The 19,168-nt window shown below is 35.7% G+C and overlaps 1 protein-coding gene across 4 annotated transcripts in view; it reads left to right on the top strand.

Annotated features, from left to right (window-relative positions):
• TTC3 (tetratricopeptide repeat domain 3) overlaps positions 1-19,168 on the top strand; it is a 62,803-nt gene that overhangs the window by 3,708 nt on the left and 39,927 nt on the right. For 3 of the 4 annotated variants that reach the window (XM_082781448.1, XM_082781446.1, XM_082781449.1), the window contains exons 4-15: positions 1,048-1,180; positions 1,595-1,682; positions 2,724-2,777; positions 5,141-5,264; positions 6,204-6,289; positions 6,938-7,032; positions 7,981-8,043; positions 10,698-10,752; positions 11,403-11,565; positions 11,678-11,726; positions 12,672-12,795; positions 16,292-16,346. In XM_082781448.1, coding sequence (XP_082637574.1) covers positions 1,048-1,180; positions 1,595-1,682; positions 2,724-2,777; positions 5,141-5,264; positions 6,204-6,289; positions 6,938-7,032; positions 7,981-8,043; positions 10,698-10,752; positions 11,403-11,565; positions 11,678-11,726; positions 12,672-12,795; positions 16,292-16,346 — 1,089 coding nt within the window. The remainder of the gene's footprint in view (positions 1-1,047; positions 1,181-1,594; positions 1,683-2,723; positions 2,778-5,140; positions 5,265-6,203; positions 6,290-6,937; positions 7,033-7,980; positions 8,044-10,697; positions 10,753-11,402; positions 11,566-11,677; positions 11,727-12,671; positions 12,796-16,291; positions 16,347-19,168) is intronic. The other variant, XM_082781447.1, reaches the window with a different exon arrangement.

Raw genomic sequence — 19,168 nt, 5'->3', positions numbered from 1 at the left:
TTATTGTGTGTTATTTTTTTTTTTTTTTTTGTGCTTATGTAACATGCAGAATACTTCTACTATGCATTCATGACAACAGTGTGAATAGTCAATAACAGTGATGTGTTCAGGCAGTTAATGTTATAAGAATGAAGATTTAAGGTATATGTTTGTTACCTGTGTTTTAATTGTATCAACACGTTAGCTGTACAGGTCTAAAGACACATTCAAATTGATCTTTTTAACTACAAAGCTCTTTGCCTACAGTCTCTAATTTTTTGACAGTTGCAGAAGAGCAGATGGCTTTATAACAAGCTAAGTTATAAAAGTCTGTATACGCTATAGAAATGATAACCTGTAATATGTAGGAAACTCAGGTGTAGCCAGCAGCTCTGTAAGATGAGTTTTTGCATATACTCAAATGCTCAGATAGTACTCCTCTGAAAGTACTTGATGCCACCTCAGTAGTCTAATAAGGAACTTCACCTTTTACAGACAGCCTCCAAGGGGCATGGTTTATATTTTTGAAAGAGCCATGCATCATGTATATACTGGCCTCTAGAGAATAATAATAGTTGGTTGATTTTTTTTTTTTTTTGGTGCCATGTTGCTACATGCCATGCTACTCTGACTCTATTATAGAAACTAATTAAACAGGTACAGCTAGAAGAGGCTCACATTTTATTCCGAAAATAATATCTTTTGAGCATCTCACAGCCCTCGTTAGGCTTGTTATTAGAAGCAGGCTTTTTTTTTTCAGTTATGTTTATTAATGTTAATACAATTCAGGACACAAGTCATTCCTTGGGCAAGGAATAGAAAGCCTGCCAGCAGGTCTCTGTTCTTACTTCCATATAAATTCCTTCTCCTCCTTCAATTTATTAAAAACAAACAAAAAAAAAACTCCGGTTGCAAGGTATATTGAGAGTTTTCAAGTTATCTCATTCTGGTTAAATAGTACATAGGAATGCACTGTGGAAATAGCTGGTGGCTTTGAATGTTTAGTTAGACTTTGATTACTTGTAATGTCTGAATTGTATAATCCAGTTCCTAACTGTTTTCTTAAAGATGTTGATCCCTGTGAAGTGTGGTGCAGTCAGCCGGTTGACGTATTAAGAGAATATTGCAACGTTATTAAAATACGCATCTTCTGGCCTCTTCTCTTCAAAAGTGAAAGTAATTCTTTGGTAGCTGATTGGAGGTAAGTAGTCATGTTCTCAGTGATTCATCAGCCTTTGCATTTATTTTTGTTTTCTCTGAAAGATCAATGTATGCTCTTGCTAATGGTAAAACAGTCTGCAGGTATATTTTTACAATAAGCTAAATTAGTTAAGGTCAGAAGGCCTAGTTCTTGAACGCATGGTTGAAAATATTAAAAATGTGTTTCTGAAGTTTGGAATCTCAGAATGTATTTAAGCATTTAAATGGATGCCCTGCACTTAAAAAGTACCAAAATCTTTCCATTCTTTTTTTTTTTTTTTTTTTTTTTTCTCTGAAGAGTTTATAACCATGCTCAACCATGTTCTAGCTTACGTCTAATCACTGCAGCTGTTAGTATGTAAGACCATGTTACATGATGATATTTTTCTGAATAACAACTTGTTTTGTTTTGAAGCAGTTCACAGATTTTAGACCGGAATTGGAAGAGACTCTGTGATTTAGAGGTTTTGGAAGACCTTGTTGATTTGATTAAAAAAGTTGTTGTAAGTATTATTTTTTAACTTTGTGTATGTTTTAAAATATAATAGGTTAATTAGTTCTTTATCTTAGGCAGCTTGGGGTTTTATCTTAAATGAGACATATCCTTTTATTGGAGTGAATAAATTGTCTGATAGTTACAGCTTTCTAGAAAGTTAGTTTCATGTCACAGGCTTTATTATAGTTGGGATAATCCTTAAGTTTTGCAGAGTCCATGATATGGTTGACTGCAACCCTTGTTAAGAGAGTCATATCAGTGAGAAAAATGGCACCTTTCCCTGATGAATAACTTGAGCAGATTTTTTTCTCAGTTATTTTTTCCATGTTCAACACACGATATTTTGGGTAGACCTGTGCGGTGTCAAGAGTTGGACTTGATGATCCTTAAGGGTCCCTTCCAACTCAGGATATTCTATGGTTCTATGATATTTAAAATTTGATACTGTTGTTGACTTAAAACAGTGGTTGTGGAAAAAAAAGAGAGTAATAGAACAAATGTTTTCAGCAGCTGAGGAGAAGATAGTTTTATTTATGATTTTAATTTAAGTATGATATGGTGGTGGTGTTTTTTTTTTAATGATTTACTGAAATTCTGTGTTCAACACCAAGCTATGTTTTTCTGTCTCTTATATGACTTTCTGTGATTAGGCATTCGTGTATTGTTGTGGATTCATACTTCCTTATGCTCCTTCTGCTGCTTCCTCCTTCAGGCTGTCCGAGTGCTCTATTTTCACCTTCTTGTACTTCAGGATGTCTCTGCAGTTACTGTACATTGTTTCACATGATGGGTTCTTCTTGCTTTTTCTTCCTGTGGTAGTCTCCCATACAATCTGTATCTGAAGATCTGTGTGTATTCCCATTCCCCTGTTTACCTCTGCTTCCCTCTTCTTACTTCCTCAGCCTTTGTCTCCTTGTCGATGTAAAAGATGGTAATAGCAAAATGTATTTGGAGAAGCAGAAGACCCCAGCAGGGGAAGTACTGTTGTTTTGGATGCTTTTTCATTGGTTGTATCAGCTGGATCTTGTTTTTTTTATCCCTCTCCTAGAACGTTCCACCTTTTATTGGGGGCATACTGAAAATTGGCAGCAGGATAGAAAACGTAAGTTTCTCAAATTGTTTTTAATTGGAATGCATTTTTGTGTGTGAATATATATTAAAAAAAAAAGAAAAGTGTACAAATATACAAAATTTCAAAACACATAAATAGTTTGTAGCTTTTGGCTTATATAGGCATGCAGGACTGGGGTTGCCAGTTATTTCAACTAAGCCACAAAACAAAATCTATGTGACAGGAGCTGTGAAATAAATGCTGTCTGCTTGAGATCAAAATGGGTGAGAATTCTAGAGGTAGTTCTTATGTCCTATCTCTGGTGCATTTTGCTTGTCCTCTCTTTCTGTGCTGGTATTAGTGTGTTATACTAAAAATCTTGGTATGGGCGAAAGGCAAACACATGTTACACATATGGAGAAAAAATTATTGACAGTGTAACTGAAATCTTCCAGAGTTATTGCAGATGAAGAATGAAAACCAAGAAATAAATATTTCTAAATGGAAAAACTCACTAGGAGCTGGGTTACACACACTTCCTAGTCTCTGACCCTTTTTGTGGTATTATGCTTAACTTTTACTGATCCTTGGGATTCTAAAGCCAATGGCTGCAGTCTGTTCTTTGTGTGGGGGGTAGCGGATATAGGCATCACTATCAGGTATTCTTTGCTGTGAGGAGTGCTGTTACTGTATTCTTCCAAGTCTGGGATTCACTTCGGTTTGGTTTTCCATGTTTGGTAAAACACTCTTATACCTTGCTTGTTGTTTTCATTGGTGTACAGGTTTAAGGTAATACCTGACTTTATTCTATATTATGTTTTATGTATGTTAAAAAGCTTTTACCCTAATTTTGTCCAGCTTCATAGTTTTTCTTTTTTATTTTATTTTTATAATGACCATTTTTATTTTTATAATGACCATTGGCCAGTTGCTTATAGCCATTGAGTCTTCGTTGTCAGCTTCTGACCCATCTGTTACTGTCCCATGCCTCTATTCCTCTGAACTATTTTACGTGTCTGCAATTCTCAAGACCTTTGTTCTGTCATTTGCTTCTGTTCATTTGTTCTGTATTTGGCTTCCATTTCTCACTGCTGCATCATTATGTTAGTCATAGCAGTAACAAGTAACTACTTGTTACTACTGTCTGTATTAAAAACTATTATTGTACCATATAAAAACAAAACAAATTAATTACAGCCACCTAGTCAAAAGAAAAATTGCTGTTACAGTTCAACCAAGTTAAGTCAAGAGCTCGGAGTAGGTCAAGACAAGGTGCAGGGCAAGCTGTAAACCCAACAGATTGCAGTCCCTGTGGCCTGGTACTAGTAATGGCAGTGCTAGTACCATCTAGTACCCATCTTACAAGATGAGGCTACAGAGCTACAAATGGGACTGTGCTCGATTGCTGAAATGATGCAAACCTTTCAAAATGCTCTTTGTTGGAGACAGGTTGAGAATCTTCCAAGAGATTCTCAAATAGTGGTACTGATTCAGTCTGAAGGACTGTGAATGGCTGGCTAAGGGTGCGGTAAGGGAGCCTGCTGATCTGTGTTCACTGTCAAATTCAATGTTTGATGGAACTGTCCTTGTTAAGAGAACATTCTTATTTTCCCTACATTTATCATTTTTATTCTCCACTTCCTAGTTTTGACTGTGCTCTGTAGTTTAACTGCAAAAGTGAAAAAGACGTTTAATTTTGAAGACCATATCAAAACTGATAGTAGCAATAGGAAAAGCAGAATAGGTACAACTGTAAGTTACTGCTGGATAACCCAGTTTTTGCATTTTTAGTGATATTTTTCTCAGTCATGCAGGTTTTTAAACTATTTTTAAAAATCTGCAGATTCATGTAATATGAGAGTATCCCAGGCAACAGGCATTCTTCACTCAATCCATTTCCTTCAAATAAAATTCTGTAGCTCAAACAGGTAAACTTACTTTGAGTGGAAGGGAAGTTATGATTCATGGAATTAAGTCTTAGCCCTGCCTGCATATCTAACAGCCTGGTGAATATTATTTCTTTAATCAGGCTTGTCACTTCACACTAAAGGAATTTTGTTGCAGTCATCAAAAATATTTGTAAATAAAATTTTATAATTTGAATTATTCCTGTCTCCTGTAGAAAATATATCTGTCCTCATTCTGTGAATATGCTTTATTACGCTGTGTTTGGGTTACCTAGATATTTGTATTTGTGAGCTATTGCCTGTTTGAAAGGCTAACAAATTGGGAATGAATGCATCATGTAAGTGGTATAATAGTAGTTTGTTATATTTACATGGAATATATCCACTATTGTCACTCAATTAGTGGTTTGTGTGGTGGGTTTTTTTTTCTTTAGGACTTTTCTTTGTATTGACTTAAAGTTAACTGTTTTGCTTTCCTTTTTTTCCCCTATTCTTCAACTGAACTAGGGTGTCTTTGATGTTGGGGATGCACTTGAGTGGGTCAGATATACAGGTGATGTTGGTATTCTGCAGAAGTTGGAGAAACTTGGTGATTTCGGTTGGATCTATCTTGAAATTTTCTTTGCTGAATGTAAGTATGAACAACTCTGAGGAAACAACCATGTGGAAAGTTACCTATGTTATAGTTATGAAATAGGAATGTTTGTGTGCTTTTCATCGTGGGAGTGACTGGAAAAATAGTGTTGTTTTCTGTTTATTTAAACAGCCAGTTCTTTCTTGAGTTTCTGTATATTGGTCATATTCAGTGCATATGTTCTTGCTGAACAGATGCTCAGAAAATTCACAGTGGACAACAAAGACAAATCAGTGTGTATGCCTATAGACTATCAACTTTAACTTAGAGGTGAAAGGTGTATGAAATATGAAATGGGTCTTACTAAACAGTAAGTAAGTGCCTATTAATGGAGTTGTCAGTCATTTCAAAAATAAGCCTACAGAGCTCATGGTAGTTGCTGTATGCTGTTCACACTAGCAGGAGAACTTCGAGTGAAATGAGAACAGGTTCCCAAGTCCACTGTTTTTGATGTCTGTTGAATGGCTTTTTTTCTGTTCTTATGGTTTTTCTTGCATATGCACGTTATAACTCAGCTATTGCAGTAAATAACTGAGTGGTTGGAATCAGACTAGCATGTAAGGAGAAGTATCTTTTTATAGTTAAGTACCAAAGATCATATTCTTTAAAATAGAAATCTTAGTAGATCTTAAAAATGCAAATTCTTTAAAATAAAACCATATTTCACTTGATTGCCTGAAAAAAAGGCAAATGCATAAAGGTTTTACTGCCTGTGACAAGTTTTTTTGGCTTGTAAAATGCTAATAAATGATTCCTTTGTTTTGAATACTTCTGTCACATAGTTTGTCCTGTCACATAGATTGTTTCTATTATTTATTTGGTATGCCACATTTTGTTTCCAGACATAAAATAGAGCACAGTTATTAACAGAAGATAAACTCTACTTGTCTTTGATTATTTCTTTGTCTATTGCATTCTTCTGAATTTTGTCTACAGGCAAACGTTATATAACAAAAGTAGCCTTGGAAGATTGTAATTTAGTTGAAGAATTTAAAGCTGTGACCTGTGAAAACTGTAGGAAGGTAAGAAAATATGTCAACCTTTGTGGTTATCATTTGTTGTGTGTTTTTTTTTTTTTGGTTTTGATTTTAGCGTTAAAAAAAATGATAAAAATGGCCAAATGATCAAATGTATGGGTTTCAAAAGCTTGAGTGAGTAATTGTCTAGACACAATAGTTGCCCTGAGGGATCCAGACCTAGTAAGCAGAACAGTAGTCATTTATGTTGCCACTGTACATTGGACAGTGTTCATCCGTATCCTGTCCCATCCATCCCATGGCTTTCTTGCTGAAATCAGAAACTGTGTTGAAAAGCACCAAGTGTGGAACTGGTTGAGCATCACTGTACTCAGTCTAATTTGCTATTTAATGTGCACTTGCTTTTGATAATAACTATTCAGGAGACCAAGGGAGCTCCTGAGTTGAGGCCTACATTGTAATTGGTGTATGTTGTATTCTTGTCTGCACAACACTTTTATTTGTATGCCTTAAATCTTAGTACGTTACAACAAATTAAAAGCATTATTTTACAGGTAATAGTGAATATATAACATTTGTGGTTTTTTTGGAAGCATGAAAAATAGCTGACTCTTGCCAGATGTTTTCTTTACTTCTCATTGCAACTGAGTTTAATTACAGTGGTTTCTGAATTGTTTTTTCTTGATTTCACAGAACAGTGAATATATGAAACAGAAAGGAAACGAGGAGTTTTCCCAAGGAAACTTTGATTGCGCTATAATGTCGTATACTAGAGCCATAGAGTTTTGGTAAGAACTGAACTTGCTAACTAGATTGTATGAGCCACTGTAGAGGCCAAATGATACCTAATTTAAAAAAAAAGAAAAAAACGGGGGGAGGGGAGGGGAGGCAAAGAGGGAAAAAAAAGCTAAGTAGCACATTTTTTTGTTATATTTGTTTTGGTTGGTTGTATTTTTTCTTCCCCAGAGGTTCTGTTAGACCTAAAGCTGATCTAAGATGTCTAATAGTAAGCAGAGTAAAATTGGAAAGGGAATAACCAGCTAGCAGAACAGCATGACCAATCATCACAAATATTTACCATCTCAGAAGTGTTGCAGAACCTAGCGAACAAGAACAAATTATATTAAATATTTGCTTGTTGTATATAGATGTGATGGACTTAATTTCCTTTTGTAAATTTTGTTTCATTTCTCTCCCAAAGCCCTTTGCTAAAGGGACCTGGAGAATTATCTAGTCTTTGAGAAGGGATAAGGAGACAGTTTGGTTTCCTGTACTAAAGCACATTTGTCCCCTTTCTATGGCTCACACGTAATGTGAACTAGTGAAAGCATGTTGGTTTGGTGTCATTGCAACTTGTGTTGTAGTCAAGCAAATGCTGCTTGTAAAAGCTGTAGCATCTGTGGAATATGGTGGAATTCACTAATCCCACCTTTCATAAAAAAAAAAAAAAAAAAAGATTGCTCTAATTTTCTTTTTTTTTTCATTTTGAAGCCTGTAGCTTTATAGTCATGCATTTGAGAAGATTATCACTTTTGTGGTGTCTTGCTTCAGATTTTATGTCACATAATAAAATACATTTCAATCCCAAATTGAAACTGATTTCAGCTTCCCTGAAAAGTTGGTTAAGCTGTCTTCAGTCAAGTGTATGTGTCTGAGATGATTATTTTTTTTCTTAAGATTTCCAGAAATAATATGTATTAATAACTTTTTAATATATATGTATATTCTTTTTTCAGTCCTGCAAACCACCTTCTGTATGGAAACCGAGCTCTCTGTTTAATTCTCACAAGACAGTACAAGTGAGTAAATCCTTGTTTATAATATGTAATGTTTGTGATCTCCTTTACTGCAGCTTGGCAAGTAAAAGTACTTACGAAAGAACTACTTAAAAAAAAAAAATAATAATAAAAAAAAATATATATATATTATATATAGTATGTGTGATGTTACTACCTTACTACCTCAGGAAACTGATATTAAGAGAAACGAGTAATATTAGCTGTATCTACTGACAGTATGTAACGGCATTTAAAATTGGGAGGGGGGAGGGAGATTATACAACTGGGGGAAAAAAACCCTCAGTACCCGTGAGTATTGTGATTTTATTAAAACTTGTGAAGAAGTAAACCTTTTGAAGAAGATATCTGGGAGTTATTTTTCCTTAAGCCACTTGTTAAGCTATAAATCATGTTTATGGGCCTTCACTCAGCCTATATTTATGAACCTTTTACTGCAGCTTCGCTTTGTTTCTAGCCTCGTGCCATGATGTGTTTTGTTTTGTTTTTTTTTGACAGTGCTTAGGGGCAACTTCTCATAGTGCTGTGCCAGGCTTTCATCATCTCCTAGTATCTTGATGTTCTGTACCCCACTGTCTTTTACTCGTTTCTTTTCCTTGCTTGTTTCCTTTGTGATATGAATATGGTTCAACTTCTCCCATTCTAATTGTTAGCTGTTTCTTTAATTATTATTTTAGTTTTCAACGTGTTGTAGGTCTTTTTGTTAGCATAGCAGACACGTAACCACAACGTGATTATATGAAGGTGCTTTATTCGGCGCTGGAAACCAGGGGCAGGTGCCCAAATCTGGCTTCGAATCCCATTACATCCCGACCGCAAATCTATATTCTTGGAGATGCATAAATTCATACATATTCATTTCGAGTTGCAACATCAGCCTCAATGACTCCTCCCTGCTTGCACATGCGCAGCACCATCTGGTGGTCTTCCTGGTGGTCTTCATGATGAAGTAAAGAGTCTTCCTCTCTGTTGAACTATTCACCTTTCTTCTCTGCGCATGCTTTTTCCAACCCTCCATGTCAATTCAGTGTGTTTTGCCATCTTCCAAGTTCTTATCAAAGGTCGAGATGTACCTGTTCATCCTCAGGATCTTTCTGTGAAGAATCTCACATCTCTTTATCAGATTAGGAGCTTATTGATAGTATTTGGCTATCTTCATCTTCATTACCTGGGAAACACTACAACATTTATCTAAAGACAGTGACTCCTTAGGAAGAGATAGCACATATTTTAGTATCCTGCACTAATGCCAGCATTTCCCCTAAAACACGTGCTAACGCCAGCATTTTCAATTACTTCTTCAGCATTTCACTTCAGAGACATCCTTTTTAATTCCTGCTGTAGCTTTCCATGAAGCATTCACAATCGTTAGCTTTGTTTCTGCTTCATCTAAAGTAGTTCTTCTCAGTATCAATCATTTTTTACCCTGATTATTCTCAGCTATGCCTCTTCACTCCAGCTACTTTATCTGCCCAATTTCTTGTGGAAGCTCTTGCCTGTTTACTGTGGATATGGTCAGGATCTTCAGCTCATGACCTTGCTTAGGCCTTATACAGGCTATGTCTATCTCTGTTTGCTATTTTATGCTTTTCTTTGGAATCTAGCTTTCATTACCACAGAATGTTTTCCTCCTTTAGATCATTCTGTACAAGCTTTCTTGCTATATTAGTTGCAAAAAAAACCCAGTGTTACTGACTAGGCAACTTACAAACACTTGTGTGTGAAACAAGGTGTTTTTTGTTTTTGTTTTTTTTTTTGTTTGTTTTTTTTTATTCCCTGTGTGGAAATAAAATAGCTCCTTTTTTGTTTTTTTTTTGTGAGCCTTTCTAGTTAGAAAATATCTGCAACGTGACCTAATGCCCTTGCTGAGTCCATATGACCCAATTACCAAAGGAGTAAACTATTTGTAAAAGTACATACTGTCTAGAACTTCGTCATCTGAAGTGATCTGTGTTACGCCTCTTTGTTATACTCTACTGCATCCTGCTTATCTGACACATAGCTGTAGTTCTGTGAAGAAGCAAATCACAAAGGTATATCAACTCAGTAACTGCCCCGTTTAGGCAGTTTGTATCAGCAGAGGCTGCACTCTGCTGCTCTGTGCTCTCCTACTGCTGTAGTAATAGACCACTTCTGTTCTGCCCTGATCAAAATTACTTTTTTGTGCCATGATACATTGCATATAAAAAGTCAGGCATGTTATTTTGGCTTCAGTTGACAATTTTCAGGTTACTGTGCTCTGTAGTTAATACTTGTACTCTCAAATCTGTAGCTGTAATGATTATGTAACAACTCCCTAATATGATTTCTCTCAACATATTTTGGTTTGTTATTCAGGCTTCTTATAAAGCCTTTGCTTTTTAAATAAGTATCATGTTAGAGCCCATTTATAAGGGATGGCTTCATGTACAGAAACACTGGAAGACCTAGAAGGTAGAGGGAGGGAATAAATATTTAATGTGTGAAATAGTTGAGACTGCAACATTTTAACCAGGTAAGTTGCAGCTAAGAAGTGTTGTCTAACCATACCTTTATACAGTGAATGAACTGTTTTATTTATCTTACCTTCTTTTTATAATGCCTTGTACAATGCAGCCCTGGTCTGGAGATTTCTGAAGTATAAATATTAATCTTTTTTGTTCTTCCTTCTCTTTAAGGAGAGCACTTGCTGATGGAAAAAGGGCCACTATTTTGAAGCCTAATTGGCCAAAGGTTAGTTTTAATTGTATATGTTTCAAAATTGTCTTTGTTTGTCCTGTAAACCAACATAGGGTCCTGGTCTGAATTACAGGTTTAACACATGTACGTATGAATTGTTATTATCAGAATTAAGCATTAATGATAGTAGAATGGGCGGAGTATCTGGGAATTCAGCTTCAGGCATGTACATAGCTTGTTTGTATTTTTGTATTTAAAATGCTATTTTGATACACTTGTTTACATGATATTCTGGATGTGTAAAGATGAAAAAACACACTACATCGTTGTGCATAGCTTTGTTGTCACAGTGCTTTAAAAAGAATATATGTTGTCCATAAAATAATAAAAACCCTAATTAATGACCAGAATGTGTTTCCTGATATTCTTGGACTAAAGAAGAGTAAAGGATTGCAAATTAATAGTTGAAATTAGAGGAAAAAGCAAATTTGATCTTCTCCAAAGCTAGGGGAAAGATAATTAATTGTGAGCAGTATCTAGCTGTTTCAGTGTGCTGAGTGGTTAAAAACTTTGGTTATTCACCATTGAAATAGATAACTTTAGAGTATGTGAAAACTTTATATTGTCTGCTGTACTACAACTCTTTTGAATGTAAACTGTTTTCGTATTTGAGTGAATAAATACTTAAACTGGTATCCATGTAGGGTCACTACCACTTCTGTAAGGCACTGTCATTACTGGGGGAGCATGAACTGGCTTTGGAAGCTAATGAGAGAGCTCAGGAACTCTGCAAGAATATTCTTGATGGACTTAAGGATCTTATTCAGCAGAATGACAAATTAAAGAAGACGTTAGAAGAAATCAATGGTAACGTTTTCAGTTTTGAAGATCTGCCTTGAGCATAGCCACATTCCTTCCCTGGTAACGTTCCTTTGAAGCTAGCTAATTATTTTTTTCCTTCCTATAAAATTTTCTACAGGTACTAAAGAATATAAGCAGAAACCAAAGAAATTGCTTCTTGAGAAAAAGTAAGCAACTGCAAAATTTGCTATTTTTTTTTATTAGCAATGCCTAGTATAAGACTTACATAATACGTATCATCAATGTTTACTGATATACAACAAAATAAAAGCAATACAAATGAAAGAAATAAGATCAGAACTGCAGCCAGAATCCAGTGTAGGAGTAAAGAGGACCTCTACGACCTAAATAAGCTGTCTTTGTGATGTTTTCTACTTCCAAGTAGTCTCCTTCAGCATTTTAAGTTCTAACTGTGCTGGAAAAAAGGGGAAACAATTACATGGTCATGTTTATTTTCCGCCCTATTTGAAGTATGTATGCTGTTGAAGGTACCTGGCATTTGAAAATGTCTGTGCAATTGTACCCACTGTTTTGTGTTAACTTTGCTGTATGATGTTCACTAGGACATTAAGCTGATTTGAATCCTAATTATAAGAGGAGCTGAATGCTAGCAAATGAATTTTGGCAATGGTAAAAAAAACAACCAACAAACAACCAACGAACATATATCCAAAGTAGTAGGAATTTGTCTTTGTCACATCTATTTTATAGTTTTGCTTTGACTGGAAAGGGTAAGGCAGGAGGTTAAGGAGGTTCCATATTCACAGATTGATCTGTATTACAATATACGTCTTAACTCATTGAAACATTTTCCTGAAAGACCATTTTGATTTTTATTGGTCAACTTTTAGTTATGTGCTATCTCTCCATAGGAAATTGTTTTTTTCTTGTATTATTTTTTGTTAGAGATTTTACTTTGCCTTTAAACTGCATATTATTAGGCTTAAAAAAGGATGTTTGATCAAATCCTTTAAATATGGTTATGCTGTTACACTTTCTGTGAGGGTTAGGCTTCTTGTACTTGTTTTTTCAGTGTACGTATGGGACACCTTAAATATCAAGAAAAGATATCAACACTGGAAGAACTAGCATTTTCTCTTTTTACTTTTCAGAGACTGCAGTTCTTCAGAATCTCATTTAATCATTTCTCAAGAACAAAAAGAAATAGAAAAAGACAGAAAGAGAACACAGTCTGATCCTAAAGATCACCACTGCCATCAAAAACATGATACCACAGTAAGTTATGCTACAGATGCTAATTACAAGACTAGCAGTATTTTAATTTTCTCCATCCTGGAATGTGTCATTGTGGTGGTTTTACTCGTGTGGGCAGCCAAGCTCCACCAAGGCCACTCTCTCACTCCCCCTCCTCAAAGGGGAATGGGGAGAAAATACGATGCAGAGGGCTCAAGGTTTGAGATATGGAGGGGGAGATCTCTCAACAATTATTGTCACAGGCAAAACAGAGTCAGAGTAGGGAGGTAGTAGGATTTATTGCCTATTTCTAACAAGCTAGGAAGTGATAAACAAAGGAAAGAAACCGAAAACACCTTCCCCTCCATCCACCCATCCATGGGGGCTGTGTCAGTCCCTGACACTTTGTCTCTGCCGCTCCTTCATGGTCACTCTCTGCCCCTGCTCCTTGTGGGGTCCCTCCCGCGGGATGCCGTCCTTCCCCAACTGAGCCTGCAGGGGCTGCCCAGAGGCAGCAGCTCTTCAAGCACTGCTCCCACACAGTTCTGTACCTTGGGGTCCATCCATCCATCCCCCAGGAGCAAACTGCCCCAGCACGGGTCCCCCACGGCTGGGTGGCAGCTCCCCCCAGACCCCCTGCTCCTGCGTGGGCTCCCCTCCACGGGCTGCAGCTCCGGCCCGGGGCCTGCTCCTGCAGGGGCTTCTCCATGGGCCGCAGCCTCCTCCAGGCCACATCCACCTGCTCCTTCTACACTGACCTTGGTGTCTGCAAGGCTGTTTCTCAGTCCTTTCTCTTTCCCAGCTACTGTTCCCCCACAGTTTTTTTCCTCTCTTAAATATGCTCTCACAGAGGCACAAACATCACTTACTGGCCTGCTCTGGCCAGCAACAGGTCCCAGGCCCTTATCCAATAATGGGGCAGCTTCTGGATTCTTCTCACAGAAGCCACCCTTATGGCCTTCCGCTACCAAAACCTTGCCACATAAACCTAATACAGCCATTTAAATGTTGTGGCTGAAACTTTTCAGCAATCATGTTTTAATCTCAGGCAAGTGCACTTTTCCTTTGATACAAAATTATGTTCCGAACTTGGGATTTGAAAGAAGGTGAGAAGTGGTTGCTCAAAGGAAAAGATGGACATTGCATTTCACAAGGGAGAGAGAGGACTTCTCAGGGATGATTTAAAGAGAGATTGAAGTCATATCTGACTTAATTAATTGACCAGTCCTGCCTGTCAGTGTGCATTCAGATGTGGACTTCTCTTTGGCTTTAGGAGAGGATTTAGTTAATGTGTACTGGTATAATGGAATTCCATGGAAGATGCCTTAGCCAAAGTTAATTCATATACAGGGTTCTTGCTATTAAGGAACGTTCTGCACTGATCTTGCAATGCTAAGTATTTATATGGTTACGGACCATTATTTTGTTGCTCTGCTAAAAGATTTATTTTCTGTGGAAAAAATGTTGGTTGAATAGTACTCTTAACTCTTAAATCCTATTTAAAACTAGGATTTTATGGACCTTGATTATATATTTCGCGTGTGTTTAAAATAAGTGTAGTATACTGTTAGAATGCACAATGGACTTGCATTGGGCTATGCATATCCTTTTGTAATTCTTTGGATTAATTCTTAATATTAAAAAAAAGTGTTTACAACTGTTAATGCTCTACTATATTATTTTTATTAACTGTGGTGAGGAAGGTTTAAAAGATAAAGTGAAACTTAAATTTTGTTCTCTCTTCATGGCTGTGTTTTGTTCCTAAAAAATAACTAAACTAAGGTTACACATTAGTGAAGGATGGCCAAACAAATCCACCAACAAAAGTCTAACTCTGCCTGTTAGTGTTTTATTTTTTATTGTTTAAAGTGCAAAGACTTACTATGATGCTGTGGATCAAACCCCAGTAGGCAAGTAAGCACCACACAGCTGCTTAATCTCTACCCAGTGGGATGGGGAAGAGAATCAGAAGGGTAAAAGCAAGAAATCTGGTGGGAGTTTAATAGACAAAACAAAATCTGTGCATGGAAGCAAACCAATATGCAGAATTCGTTCACTGTTTCTACTCAATAGGTAGATGCATACCATTTCCAGGAAAGCAGGGCTTCATTACATGTAACAGTAAATGGAAAGACAAACACCATACCTAGGAATGTCACCTCTCTTCTTCCTCCTTTTGAACGGCTCTTATTGCTTAACACGACATCATTCATCGTACAGAATATGCCATTCACCAGTTTGGGTCACCTCTCTTATCTGTATCCCCTCCCATCTTCTTGTGTACCTTTGGCCTGCTGGCTGGCTGGGCACACTGAAAAACAGAAAAGGCCTTGACACTGTATAAGCATTGCTTAGCAAAAACTAAAGCATTATTTTCAATATTATTTCATTATTGTTATCAACACTGTCTTGGTCACAAATCCAAAAGATAGTACCATATGAGCTGCTGTGAAAGCAACCAACTCAAAGACAAAACCAATATATGTACATTTTATTAAAAAAAAATGTGGAAACTTTGGGGATTTTGTCATGGCTTATCATGTTGTTTCCAGGGGATTTCACTAATAGATGTCAGTGGGATCTCCCAGCTGTTGATGTCATAGTACTTATCTCATGTCAATTATTCTGAGGAGAGTGTTAATCATTATGGTCCATAAATTTTCCCAAGTGTCTTGATTTGCTAGACACACGCATACTGTGACAGTCATGCTGTAACAGCATGAATTCAAAATTTAACATTACAACTTCCAATTTGCCTACAAATACTTGTTCTCTTTCACACTAGTTATTAATTGAAAATAAACTTTTGTACTTCTGATTGTTTACCAGTTTTTTTTAAGCTAATCCATTTTTTTTCCTATTAGTAATCATATAAAGTGCATTATCAACTATATATTACATGAAAGCAAGATGATAAATAATATGCATCTACTAGCAGGTTCAAAGCAAACTTAGCATGTGCATTTAAAAATAGCCTTTTCAGGTTTCACAGGAGGGCAGGGCAATGAAAAAAGGTGACTCAGTAGTGGGAAAAGTGAAACTACGGTACAAGGGCAAAGGGAAGGAAAGATATGTTAGAGTAATTCGTTGAAAAAGAGAGTGAGTTACAGAACTTACAAGAAGTGCTTGAAGATTTTTTGCTATCTTATGAAAACTTCAATCTACGTTTACGCATGCAAGTTGGCATAATGTAGGTCTGTAAATTTATCTTTCCTTAAGATGAATGTTCCTGGAAAAAGTGATAATATTTTTAGATAATCTAAGTTGTTGTGAAATTAAAAAAATGTATAAATACACATTGATTAATGAAACTTTACTTCTTTCATTGAAGACATAGTGTATGCTATTATAGTTGTGATTTCTTTGTTTAAATTGTAGTTTTCAATTTGGTTGTAATTCCCACATAGTACTGAAATGGGCAAATCAGTTTTTAGATTAAGATAGTTTGTTTATGAAGGTAAGTGACTATGAAACTTGAGTAATACCTACTTCTGTTTTTTGTTTATGTGTAAAACCAAATAAGTGTGTTTGTCATTAGGTCACCAGCATCCCAAGAACAGAAAGCAAGGAGTGGTCTCTGGAGGTTCCACCAAGTGAGTTTGTTTTATTGTTTTCAAGTCTGAGTCAGTTCTTCCCTTGCTGTTACCATTAATAATAAGTAGAATTGTACCTGCTGTTATTTTTACAATGTTAGGCCATCATGTTTCGGTTTTTTCTTGGTAGGTGGACTTACTAAGTTACTACTTCTCTCCTATATTTCTGTGCCTTGTTTCCTTCAATTCTTCTGGAGTTTCAGTCTAATTCATACGGATGAATTCAGAATTGAAAGTGAAACTAAAAAGTGGAATGCTTAGTCACAGGCTGGAAATGCTTTTCTCATTTTAAGGTATATTTTGGATCTAAATGGATCTAAAATTAAGAGAGTTGTGTGGGTACTTTCAGTATCCATAATTACTTTACGGTTACTAAAAGCTCTCTATATATCATTAAGAAAATCGTCCTGCAGTTAGAGAGGAAAGATGCTACAAAGTCTAAGAGATGTAAGCTGGTATTGTTCAGTTGTTTTTCTTATTTTTATTTATTTATTTTTTTTAAATGAAAAAAGCACTTTTGTAGAAAGACCTCCCAAATTTACTGCAGTTCTGAGTTACTTTCCTGTGGTGAGTGTGTTCATTTTAAGCACAAACAGCTCTCAGCTTTAAAGTGAATTCTCTTCCTGAACTTTGTTTTTTATCACCTGGTAAATATACTTTAACTGAAAATGTGTAAGAGATTTCCTTGATTCCCAGAAATTGTCCATGCTCTCTTCTAAAGCTGTGATGTTCAAAGCAATGAGTCCTTCTACTCCTGACCAGGCAGAAGTTTGAAGTGCTCACTTATACCATTCTTTGGACTTCACATAGTTAAATATTTATGTGAAAGTGTGGACTGCAAATTTGATTTTAGGAAGCCAATGAAGATATGTTATGAAATAATATTGAGAAATGATTAGTAGGAAGAAGTGGTGTTGCTTCTGTAGACTTTGGATATCATATGCAAAGATCTTGAAGAATTAAGTAATTTTTTGTGAATTGGAAAATGCAGAAAGGCTGCAAAAGAAAAGTCAACGCAAATTTATTGAAAAGATATTACTTGGTAGGATTACTTTAAAAACAACAACTGTAAAGTGTTAATTCAGAAAGCATAAATTAGGGAAGAGCTTTGGAAAGGGGAAGTCAAGCTCGGGAAGAAAAATCAGTTTTAGGAACTATATGTAAATGGTGTAACAGAGCAAAATATGAGATGCATGGTGCCATAGGGAATTCTGAACAAGTTTGAATCGAGTGACTACAAGAATGTCTGAATTCACTTGTTCCTGAGCAAGAAGGATAATTGATTTTAGAGAGGTTAAGGAGGGAAGAGGGATAATGAAAGGGAATGCAGGTAGAGAACTGAAAATTAGTCTAGGCTGAAAAGATCATAGGACTGTGAAATGTTGTGTTGGGGAAAAAAAAAAAAAAACAACTTGCTGATTCCATTTCTTTTTCTGTTCTTCCTTCCTCCTCCTCCTCCCCCCAATACTCATTATGTCAGTACTGTTGTAGAAAAAAATATTTGATTTGGCTTTGATGTGAAAGGAGGAGTTATGCTCTGAATGACTAGCTGATACAAGTTTAGTGTGGGTGGGGATGAACAGCTTTCTTTTTCTTATCCTTTGTTCACATAGAAAAGGCTTGTGGCTTGCAGAAGAGCTAATGTAAAGGAACTTTATGCCACTGTATCTTATCTTAACAGTGCTGTCCTTTTTCATTATAGCTTTTGCTTGCATGTACTGTTTTTCTGAACATGTGTATATTTCTGTTAAATATCTTTGTTTGCTTCTAATGGAAATCTCTAGCAAAAGCAATGCTACTTCTACTAATATTTTAAAATGTTTGTGGGGTAAGTGAACTCTTTGCTGTTGAATTAATATGTTCGCTGAAGTGTTTTAATGATAATTCATCAAGATTTGCTTGTTACTTTCATTTAAAAAGATACTACTTTCAGATTTAAAAAACACTTTTAAATTGAATCGTATATGGGAGTAGTAGTTTCTGTATGAAAGTTTTCTGGAATCTCTTTTTTTGAATGGCTTTTAATGTTAGATTCATTAAGTGAAATAATAGAGCTGATTAATTCTTTCATGTGATAGTGCAAGGAAAGATTTGTATTGGTTTATCTTCATTAAGATTTTGCTTTGAGTATTTCAGTTCTTTAAGGAGGGGAAAAATATTTAATGAAGAAAAGGGAATATAATCTCTATCTCTAAGTGGTAAAATGATGATATGATTGAAAGGTTGTCTGGCCTTCAAAAATACCGTTTTCCATCATTTAAATATCTTTAATCATTAGAAAGTCCTTATATTATTTGTGCTACTTTAGAATTTTTAATGCATGTGAACAGTTCCAGCACACACCTGTTCAGACATTTCAGACATTTTCATTAAATGCTTCATAAAATAATTCTGAACATGATCTTTATGACATTTGAATTTGTCTTTGTCTTTATGACATTTGAATTTTGTTCTGATTAATTTATGTTCTGTCATTAAGTAGCTTTTAATGAAAAATTAATTGAGGCACAAGGCGTGAGGGTGCCTATGTATGTAATTTAACTTGAGACATTCTGTTGTCTTGTTGAGTGAGATTAGTCAAATGGATAATTTGTGTTTTTCTCTGATCAGTGTCTTTCAGTGTTTTAAAAATATATATATACTAAAATATGATACTCAGAAAAAATTCTATATATCTACGAATAAACATTTTTAAGCATAGATAATTGCTGAAACTTATGTGATTTTTTTTTTTCCAAATTCAGTTTTATGGTAATTGAACTTCAGCAGCATTCGGTATTTCATTACATTTGATTTATTTGGTAGCTGTACCTTGTATTTGG

The sequence above is a fragment of the Aythya marila genome (genome assembly GCF_965140915.1).
Source record: "Aythya marila genome assembly, chromosome: 1".
Lineage (NCBI taxonomy): Eukaryota > Metazoa > Chordata > Aves > Anseriformes > Anatidae > Aythya > Aythya marila.
The sequence above is the reverse complement of the archived record's forward strand: the minus strand, read 5'-3'. Positions and strand labels throughout refer to the sequence as shown.